At 43.1% G+C, this 10,585-nt stretch overlaps 1 protein-coding gene and 1 long non-coding RNA gene across 2 annotated transcripts; both read right to left on the bottom strand.

Annotated features, from left to right (window-relative positions):
- Nucleotides 1-3,403: 3,403 nt before the first annotated feature.
- On the bottom strand, nucleotides 3,404-7,348 carry LOC139778566 (uncharacterized). Its single transcript, XM_071716555.1, has 4 exons — nucleotides 7,008-7,348; nucleotides 3,927-4,137; nucleotides 3,656-3,805; nucleotides 3,404-3,527 (listed from the first exon to the last, which is right to left on the bottom strand). The coding sequence occupies exons 1-4, from the start codon at nucleotides 7,162-7,164 to the stop codon at nucleotides 3,404-3,406; spliced, it is 642 nt and encodes a 213-aa protein (XP_071572656.1). The 5' UTR covers nucleotides 7,165-7,348.
- A 1,332-nt stretch (nucleotides 7,349-8,680) lies between these two features.
- On the bottom strand, nucleotides 8,681-9,414 carry LOC139778570 (uncharacterized). The gene is made up of 3 exons (XR_011719611.1): nucleotides 9,194-9,414; nucleotides 8,779-8,941; nucleotides 8,681-8,702 (listed from the first exon to the last, which is right to left on the bottom strand). It is a non-coding gene; the product is annotated as an uncharacterized lncRNA (long non-coding RNA).
- Between the last annotated feature and the right edge of the window lie 1,171 nt (nucleotides 9,415-10,585).

A 10,585-nucleotide genomic window follows, 5' to 3' on the forward strand; every position in this document is an offset into this window, starting at 1 on the left:
GTCGAAAGTCAAGTCGCGGTATTACCTCCACGTTAAGTCGCATTCCGGAGCCGAGTACGACGTCCGGCCGCTATCGCTTTCGACCCTTGGGACGACGGCGAGGACCCTCGGAAGAGAATCTGCCTACGGTGAGGTTGCCTCGGTAACGTTTGATGCAAAGCCACGACACCGCTCCCCGGGTTGCGCTCTCGCTCGGAAAAATTCGCGATAATTAGCGTATCCGCCGACAAGGCGTACTTAGCGATCGATAGCGAGAGCGAGGGGCACCGGAATGGTCTCGTGGCCGTGGGATCGCGATCGAAAAATACGAACCTCTGGAGATCGCGGTAACGCGTCGATGACGACGTGCGGTAGCGAATACGCAATTTCTCGCGCCCTTCACGTCCACGACCGCGTGTCTCGTTAGGCGTAGTATTTCGCCCGGTCGAACCTTAGAGGCTGTACGCGTAATTAATGGCGTCAGAGGGATATTCGCGTTGGTGTAATTGCGTCACTTAGACTATCCTCGCGATATCGGCTGAGGTATTATTCGCGGTAGAATGTGGTTTGCCTTAAGATTATTTTCGCGTTGGACGATCGCTGACGATCGCGTGTGTTGCGTTCGATCAGAATCACTGGCGTAATCTCAGTTCTTGCGTTAGGATAACTCGGTCATTTCGCGTTAGTTATAATATTGCTCGCGGTAATTCCGTATATTTTCTCGCGTTAGTTTAGTATTTCGCGTTTCGTCGAGCGCCCCGGCGCCTTATTCTTCGCGTGAGGATATCCCTGGCGATATCACATGTTGCGTTCGTTCCTTCTTACGTTGGGACGTTACTCGCGTCGCGTTCGTTGCGTTAGTTTAAGATTATTCTGTGCGTTAGTTTAAGATTACTCTTTGCGTTAGTTTAAGATATTTGGCGACAGAATCCCTGCACGGGTTTGGGAACTTGCGTTCACGCGCCCCAAGCGTGGCGCATTATCATTTCGCGGTATTTCGCGCTATTATTTCGCGTTTATCTCCGTTATGTCGTAGTCAGTCGAAATTTGTACCGATATTCTATGTTAGTTGTCCGCGAACTTTTCTACTATTATTAGCTGTGAAATTTCGTGATCTCGATGATTTTGTAAGTTTAGTTTTCCTCACACGTTCTCTTGCTGCGCCTTCCGCGCGTTTACTGAGTTAACGTAAGTTTTCCGTTTATGTCTGGCGTCCGCGTTATTATATTTGGTTGTCAAAAATTTGACGCCCGCGTTATCTATCACCTGTTACTTGCTTTTGTTTTGAAAGCCCCAGTGGCACTCACCGAGTTACGAACGTTTTCTACAGAATAAATGTTATTCTTTAAATGTTAATGGCTTGAGTTACGACATTCGTTATTAGGCGTCACCCCGCCGAATACTGCGCTGCCCTTCATCAACCCCGCCCTGCTATTAGGTCGAGCTAGCCATTCCCTCGCACACCGACTTATTCGTTTTGCGTCTCGTTTTTGATTTCTCGCGATTTCGCGGACGCGAATTTACGCGTCTGGCGCCCAACATTAGAATCGTTTCGTGGAGTGTCGGAGGTGCGAGAGAATCCCCGGAGAGGCCTATCATCCCGCTCTCCTTGCCTCTTTTGATCCGGCACACGCCCCGGGCCGTTCCGGGAGTGAAAAAGTCGTGACACTACTAAGTCAATGTGTAATTTTTATGGAAAATTGATTTTTTTAAAGTAGGTGGGATGTATGCGTCTCACTGGCCGTTAAAGGTTAAATGAACTAAATCACCTTCATTTTCCTCATCTTTTTCTTCTTCGTCTTGTGTATAATTATTAATATCTTCGGAGGTGTGTAATTTCTCATTGTGAATGAGCAATGCAGCCTCCACGTCATCATCTTCATTATTAAAGTCTTGATCGATATAGTCTAATTCGCATGAATCAGTGCAATGTAAATCTTCCATTGTCATAAAAGAAACTGCGCTTGAGTCACCTTCGGTGTTCTCTCGTACCGATATGCACTGTGCAGAATGCTTGCCAAGAATGTACCATTTTAATCTGTGCTGTACTTCCACAGGTGACGGATGGTCGTTTGCTGCTCCCATTGCTCTTAAATACGAGAAGTAGTTTTCGAGCACATCCTGACATAACCGCCTTGTCATTATGTATTCGGGTATGAATACATCGGAAGAATATTTTTCTTTTATATATGGCAGCAATTCTTTTAACGAAGCATTTGTCAGTAATATGCCTTTCTGGAATGGTAGGAGAGTCGATTTTTCACCAACTCTCATGTTGGAAATGAACTGGCTCATTTTCCCCAAAATTTCATTTTGTTGTTCTAATTCTACTCCGTAAGCACGCGAGCCGCTGTGGGATCCGAATTTTGATTGGCTGTTCAATACATCAAAGCAGTTATTAATCAGAAGTAAAACATCCGATAGTTCTTGCCAATAACTGTCTTGCGAGAAAAATCCGTTTCTTCCGCAGTATTCAATGGCCAATGCGTTCCGGCGAGAAAAAACTTGTGCCGCTAATTTCACCGTTTGGCGTTGATGTCCCTTAACGTCGAGATGCTTTTCACTTAAATTGAAAGCAATTTTCAAGTCTTTGGAATTTAGTGCGACAAGTTCTTCCAAAATTCGCTTATGCAACATTTTCCCATCAACAAGAAAACCATGGTCAATGAAGTTATTTCTTAATAACTTGATCAAATGAGGAGCATCTGCGAAGACAAAAATCTTTAAAGACTTATCTGCCGGGTGTTCGAAAAAATATTGTTTCTCTCGGGATTCTTTGCCTTGCTGTGACTTTGACATTCCAACACCGATGTTTAGTTCATTCCACAAAGCTATGTTTGTAGGTCCTAAATCACTAGTTACTACCACAACTGTATAACTGATTTTGTGAAGAGCTGTTATAATGTTTAATAAAATGTCCTTCGTCATTGGCTGAGAGTATTGGTAGTAAATTGGCTGTTTCCACTTCGAAAAGAGACCTCTGGCTATCACAAATTGACAGGATTTATGTGGACCGTAAATTTTCTGTTCCCTGCGTTCTAGATCCAATTTATTTGAAATGTAGACTTCATCGAAGGTCAGAACAGTAATTTTGTCTGCGGCAGATAAATCTTCTCCTTTTGATTGCATTATTTTTAAAACATCCTTCAAGACTCCTGGTTTTGTATTAAATGATGCTGCCCAGTTTCGCAGAGTGGACTCGCAAGGTAGCGGTAACTGCTTGACTTCACGTAAATATTTATACGTTTTACCACTCAATGATCGAAGAGCAATGGCGGAAGAAATGTCATCTGCTGACCATTTAATTCTCTTAGTGCTCGGCGCCATCAATTTTTTTACTTGGCCGGGTGTAAATACAGCATGTAATATACCAGCAGCTGTATCCTGGCCAGCTCTTTGTTCATTTTTCTTCATGGCTTCGCAATCATTGGATTTCTAATGCTTTTCTGAGCTGCTTATTTTCCAATAACAGTAGCTTGTTTTTTTCTTCAGCTTCCTTCAAGTGCCGTTGGAGCCTTTCAATCTCACTTTCCGATTTACACTCATCTCTGTAAAATATAAAATTTACGAGTTAAACACAGAAACCATTGACTTCGGCTTATACGAACACCTATTGTGAAGTGGTCGAAGTGTCAAAAATCGTCTAAAATGTATTTATAATTATAAAAATACGTACACATAGTTCCATCCTAACGGCGGGTTGTCTGTGCTACATTCCATATCTGTGGAAGTTTCGGCAGATGTGGTATGCTCCTTGACAGTATTGATGACTGTTGTATTTTTCACACAAGCTACAAGTTCTTCGTACGTTGGGATTCCAGTACGACTGTAACATGCAAAGTACTGTTTAGCAAGAAAACAGAAAGAGAAAGAGATATAAGAGAGAAAGAGAAAGCGATACAAGCAGTATTTTAAAAAATATGCAGTAAGATCACTTTCAAACTTACCAGGTGTTTTTTGTCATGGGCTCTGTTTCACCTTTCAATGTACAGCGCCTGTTAACTCTATTTACACCTTGATTTGGTAAATCGAGCAATTGAGTTGGAATCGAGCCAGGCTTCAGTCGACGCATTAATCGAGCCTTGGTATTCAGTATACGTGGCTTTGTCCATTTATTTTCCATGCAGTCCGAAGAGAAATGTCGCTTACATATATATGCTAAAAATTACACATAAGTTTTCAGAATAACACAAATTATATACTGTATACGAATTCAAATGATTCTTGAAATTTACCGCTGTGTTACGTCCAACCCCGGGATTAGGATAGGAAAATCTGGGAAGCGAAGGAAAGGCTAACCAGAGGGGTCGGGGTAAGGAAGGACGCAACTAGACGCTTAAGAATACTGCTCGCAGGTACGCGGTCTGAGGCGCGTGGCGCGAGCCGAACGCACTTTTATGACTCAGGAAGGGTCAGCGTCCGTAGGGACCCTAGGACGCCTTCCGTGAGCGGTGCGATCGTCGGTCCTCTTTTAAATCAAGGAATTTAATCCCTTTAACTTAGGATCGGACCTCGTGCGATTTCGAGTGGGAGATGGGTGGTGGTTGAGGTCTTAAATTAAAGAAAGAATGGAGATGTCTTTAACATAAGTAGTTATATTTATTTGACATAAAAAAAATGTTATTTAGTATAAAAAAACAATTATAAACTAGGCGTTAGTGTAAAATGTGTATATGAATATAATGGAGAGTTAATGTGCGCATTGTTCGCGGGTATCACAAAAGTGCGGGGGCGATCGGGCAGGACCTTTTGGGGGGGAATCTATTTGGAAGTGGACATCCTGCCCGCTATTATTACATCGAGATTGGCATTGAATAGCATAATGATTTGATTAGGTGTGCGTGTGGTGTATATGAGTACTTGAAACTAATTTAAGTCGACATTAAGAACTAAATATAAAGAAAAGTTTGGGGAGTGAAAACAGAGGAACAAGAATTTATGGATAAAAAAAAGGGTGATTGTTAATCTAGGGTGACTATTTCGGGACCGACCATTTCCTCGTGGGTGTCAAGGGTCGAGGCGGTCGACGGAGTCGGGGATGGTCCTCGGGAAGAAGAGGGGGAATCGGGAGGTTCAAGCAAGGTAGCGGGATCGGGGTTGACGGGGACCACGCGAAACGGGACCACCCGACAAACAGGCCGATAAGGTGCGGGAACAAGGCGAGAGGGTAGGACAACGCGACGGGGTGGGGCAACGGGGCGATTCTCCCGTGATGAACAACAGGGCTCCTCCGTAAACGCTGGTGGAGGCGGTGGAATGGCGAGATGCGGAGGACCGGGGTTATCTTGTTCCTGGGGAAATTCCGATTCTTGGGTTTCGACCTCCTTTCGCGCCCGCTTATGTTGACGACGTCTTTCGTGTCTCGCGGCGTTTCGCGACTTCTCATGGGTGGGACCGGCCGAATCCACTACAAGTTAGCGGATTGTTAATTATTAATATCCGCCAACTGCGGGAAAGTCACCTCAGGTTTTAGAGATCCAAGGAGTGCCTCGAGTCTACCGACGAGTCAGCTAACTCAAATCAATATACCTCGGTCCACCGACGAGTCAGCTAACTCAAAGCAACATACCTTGGTCCACCGACGGGTCAGCTAACTCAAAGCAATATACCTCGGTCCACCGACGGGTCAGCTAACTCAAAGCAACATACCTTGGTCCACCGACGGGTCAGCTAACTCAAAGCAATATACCTCGGTCCACCGACGGGTCAGCTAACTCAAAGCAACATATCTTGGTCCACCGACGGGTCAGCTAACTCAAAGCAATAGAGAAAGACTATGGCGGATCTACCGATAAATCGGCTAATTCGGAAGTAATAGGGTTAAAAATGGTTGAAGGTTATAACTGAGAGACTTCCCTAACCCGTGAATATATAAACGAAGGGGAGCCGATATACGTATATATACGCGTGTGTGTGTACAGGACTTACTTTTTGATGAAACAGGTGTATATGTATCTCTGTCGGGGCTGATGCTGACCGCAGGTCTCGCCGGGTCGGTAAGATGGATGGTGGCACTTAGCGCGCACAGAATTTACTCGCGATTCTTTAGGGTGGCGAACAACAGAAATTTGTTCTCAATATGATAGAAAACGAAACTAGAATGAGTATACGGACTCAGGACTGAACTGTCTCGTGCCGGATCGGAAGTGCCTCCAAGTGCGTAGATGAAGATGAAAAAAAATAAAATGAGGCTGAGTGCTCCAATGTCGGGGTTTATATAGGAAAGTTAAAGGGATGGAAGGGATGAATTTCGTGTGGGATGTGTCAGGTTTTCATTTGGGGGACTCCGGGTTGGAGAGATGCTTCTAATTTTTGTTTAAAGGATTTCTCGTTGGCGGGATGTTTTTACCCGAGAGGTGGATTCTTAAATTTTCACCTATCCTAGAAAGCTAGAGACGGCTGTCGATTTTTCCGACTGTTCATTGGCGAGTCTTCTCGTAAGGCCCCCACTGTCTTATTGGGGGTGCAACCCATCGCTTCCTCCAGTGACTCACTTGTTTTTCGGTTAGGTTTCTCCTTTATTAGGGTTTCTTTTTTATCTCGCGGCCCTGTTTTTGTGTTGACGGACGATTCACACCTCTCAATCTTAAATGCAAGCAAAAAACTCCGCCACGTGTATTTACGGACACGTCTCAGGCTTTGTTTCCGCTTGTCGGAAACATCGTACGTGCATTTTGAAAGCTCGCTTGATGCAATAAAGATCTTCATCAACCCATTAAGGCCCATTTGGCGCGTCGAGTCGCCAGGTTTACATTCTTTCAGTTTTAGGCCTGACAAAGCCGATAAAAATCCTGTCACGTATGCCCCGTCCGTCACTAATTCGTCACCTGGAAGGTTGCGTTTAAGCGCCTAGGTAAACAGATACTTTACCTATAAAAAAAAAGGAAAAGGAATGTGCAAGGATCAAGGCTCACTCGTCGATCGACAACCGTCCGTGCTTAGTTTACCTTATTCTAATCTTAACGGCTATCCGGAGCGCAGAGGAATTTAAGCGAAAAAGGGAAGTCGTGGAGTTCGCAGGACGTAACAGCTGTTTATGTTTAAATTTTCTTCTTCTCGGTGGCAAGCTTCGAGCCATTTTTCTTTTAACTCGCGATTTTGCGGGAATGGAAAGAACTTGATGTCTTTCGTTTTCGTAGCTCCACCGGAACGACTTTTGCAATTTCTCACGCAACAAGTCGGCATGATTCCTAGATGATCATAAATACATATTATTTTTAGCAAATATCAACCAATATAATGCCTCTCAACATTAATTATATTTACTACTTACTGCGTATGTTGTATTAAAGTCGCAAAAGTTAAACACACAATATTTTCCGCACAACAGACGCACGCGACGGATAACGGACTACAAACTCAAACTGACGGAAGCAGCCATATTGCTTTTCTCGCAAAACAGGTCGCGCGTTGATTGGTTCAAAAACTGAACGAGTGCGCAGCATCGGGAATGCTTCACCTGTCTACTTACACCATGGACCACAGAATGTTCACATTTGCTCTGATGCAAAATATCGTTTTTTTTTCTCGAGCTACAAAAATCAGGCTGATGCAATGGCAGATACTATGTAGATATATAAAAGTTAGCTTTACAACATGTAAAACCTGATAAAGTTCTTAAAAAATCTAAAGAACATTCCCTGAATAAGATCAATCACACGACAATTCAGTCCTCTCTAAGAATCGTACTTTGATCGTAGAACGCATCAAATAATTTCTATTAAGGGAATCAAAATTTTCTAAAGTAATATGTATATAATCAGTGATATATTCTCATGAATCTGTGGGTCCGTCATGGTACCAGCCTGGATCCGGCCAATCAAATCATGTGATTCCGTAGAGTCTAGACACAGACATTTCTCTTCCGCATCCGTACAGATGAGCCACTAAGATAGATCACGAAAAGTACGGAGTGGGCGTTAGAGGTGGGATTACTCTCTCGGAATCAGGCACTGCCTGGAACAGCACGGGTGATCTCTGATCCACTGTCGTGAACTGCATGATACAAGCTATGTTACCACATCGATAACAATAATTTGGGGCTGACCACACTGTGACGAGTTTGTCATTAAACATGTACCTATAACCTGCACGATAAAAATATGCGTCCTCAATACATACTTCTGAGATATTTAAAAAAATCTGCGACAGAAATATTTGAGCAAAGACATACCTTCCTGAACTAATTGGTGCGCCCTACAGATGAGTTTAAGATCATTCACTTCCATAAACATGTAAGTCACTTTGCTGCCAAACAGCCAGCCTGCACCACGCGGACTTACTGTCCATGTTTCTACATCTTCTGGATCGGACCAGACCAAATCACAGGAAAGCACCTGTAATATGGCAATTAAGCAACAACATTTTATTATTATTGTACAATAACAGTAAATATCCAGTCATGTAACTTTTATCATTATGTAACTTTTGCAATGACATATCACTTTATACAATTAATACCTTTGTGTGGAATCTCTTGGTTCCTTTCAATCGTTCTAATTTGATCTAGTGTTCAAATAGCTGGAGACAATCCACTGTGTACACAAAGAACCTGTTCATCAATTAACTAAAACAGAATTTTATTCGAGCGTAATTAAAAGTAAAGTTACAATTTATAAAAAAATATTTTATACAAATACTCACGGCAGCAACTGTGAGCAAGTCAAATACCCTACAACAGTACTTCCACACATTAGCATTGCCGTACTTGTTTTGGCATTCATCTAGAACAGAAAATGAAGAGACCAATTACTGTAAAATCCACATAAACGTGCGTGATTTGTCTAGATTCGTGATTACCGCGTAGTAACGTTATCCTGTCGGACCATTTAGCTTTAAGTGTGAGCGGACGAGTAAACGTTTCTAAGCTATAGTAGCCCCGATCGACAAAATCTCCCAGGAATATGTAATTTGTATCTGGCACGGGGCCACCGTTACGAAACAGTTCCTTTAAATCATAGAACTGTAATGAACAATCTGATGTATATTAATATCACGATTGTGTACAAATAACTATACAGCTACAAAACATTAAAATCGAAAAGTTGTGAGGCAATAGATAATGGAAGACTAATATTGTTGCGACGCTAATTCGGAAGATTAAAATCCGCTAAAACTTTACGTCGATCCCGTAGCGGTGAACAAGGATGCTCCGACTTTGAAGTTAGTACAACATTCATCGCGATACTGTTATAATTGCAAATCGGAAACGTACCTCGAGTCCAGCTCTTCTGCGATCAACGAAGTCGGGATCGAACGTGTCAGTCGTCACTTTCTGCCAAGCGTAGAGAACCTTCTTTTCCGGCAGCGGTGGTAACACGATGTAGGGATACGAAATCTCCAGATAAGCACGAAGCAATTCAAATTCAGTATATCGCCGGCACGATTACGGTGTTACTGCCGTTTCGCGTACGCGCGTATGCGCGCGTTGTCGCACCTTACCTCGCGACAGCGTGCGGCTCGTGCAAACGTTAACGCGCGGCCGCAATCGCGCGGCAGAAACGCCTCGTGTGAACAGGCTCTTTGATCTCAGTATCAGCTCCCTGCCGTCCCTGCCGTCAATATATATAGGTTAACCTGTATGTAAACACTCACGTAAACGTAGTAAAGTAAACAGTAAATCAATAAAATAAGTAACAGTAATATATAGAATAAAATAATTATAGGATAATTACATAAAACAATTACCTTGAATTAATCGTCGCGTCGCGTAAAGAGTCACGGTCGGTCTCACTCCGCGCGTACTACCGTATCTCTCGAAGATAGGTTAACTGATGTGTGACAGCGCGCTAAACGCACTATCTGCACTCGCGCAGTACACACACGATATACATATGTGCATATCGAAACTGGCGATACTAGCACCGCCCTGGTGTCGAAAAAGTGAAAAGGACGCGACTCCAGCCAATGAAATGATGGCATGGCACATGAGAGCGTTAGTAGAAGTATCTTAAAAATAAAATTTTCACATTTCGACTTTGCGTCGCAATATCTCCGCTCGTAGAGCACGTAGCGGAAATATTATAAGAGAAACCCCCCCCTAATTCGACCCCAGGCTATCGATCAAGCCTACTTAGAACTTGATCCGTTCACTCGTTATCGAGATCTCAACATCTCGAGTACTCGCAACCCGTCGCGTCGCGTAAAAGAGTCACGGTCGGTCTCGCTCCGCGTGTACTTGGCGCGAGACACTACCGTGTCTCTTGATATACGGAGCAACTTTGGCCGAACATAACAGGCGCCTAATCGAAGTATTACAGCGATTACGAAAATATCGTTTCAAGCTTCAACCAAATAAGTGCAAATTCTTGCGGAAAGAAGTATTATATTTAGGGCACATTATTTCAGAAAATGGAATACTACCCAACCCTGCCAACATACAAGCAGTAATAAGGTGTAATACACCTAAACGATCAAAAGATATCCAGACTTTTCTCGGATTTGCTGGATACTACCGAAAATTTATCAAAAATTTTTCTAAAATTGCAAAACCTTTAACAAAAGTATTGAAAAAAGAGGAAAAATTTATGTGGACAGCCGAACAACAAATGGCGTTCGAAACATTAAAAGAGAAATTAACTACGGCACCCATATTAAATTACCCCGA

This window comes from Temnothorax nylanderi, unplaced genomic scaffold (assembly GCF_030848795.1).
Source record: "Temnothorax nylanderi isolate EJ_2023f unplaced genomic scaffold, tnyl_v1.0 TNYL_tig0188_pilon, whole genome shotgun sequence".
Lineage (NCBI taxonomy): Eukaryota > Metazoa > Arthropoda > Insecta > Hymenoptera > Formicidae > Temnothorax > Temnothorax nylanderi.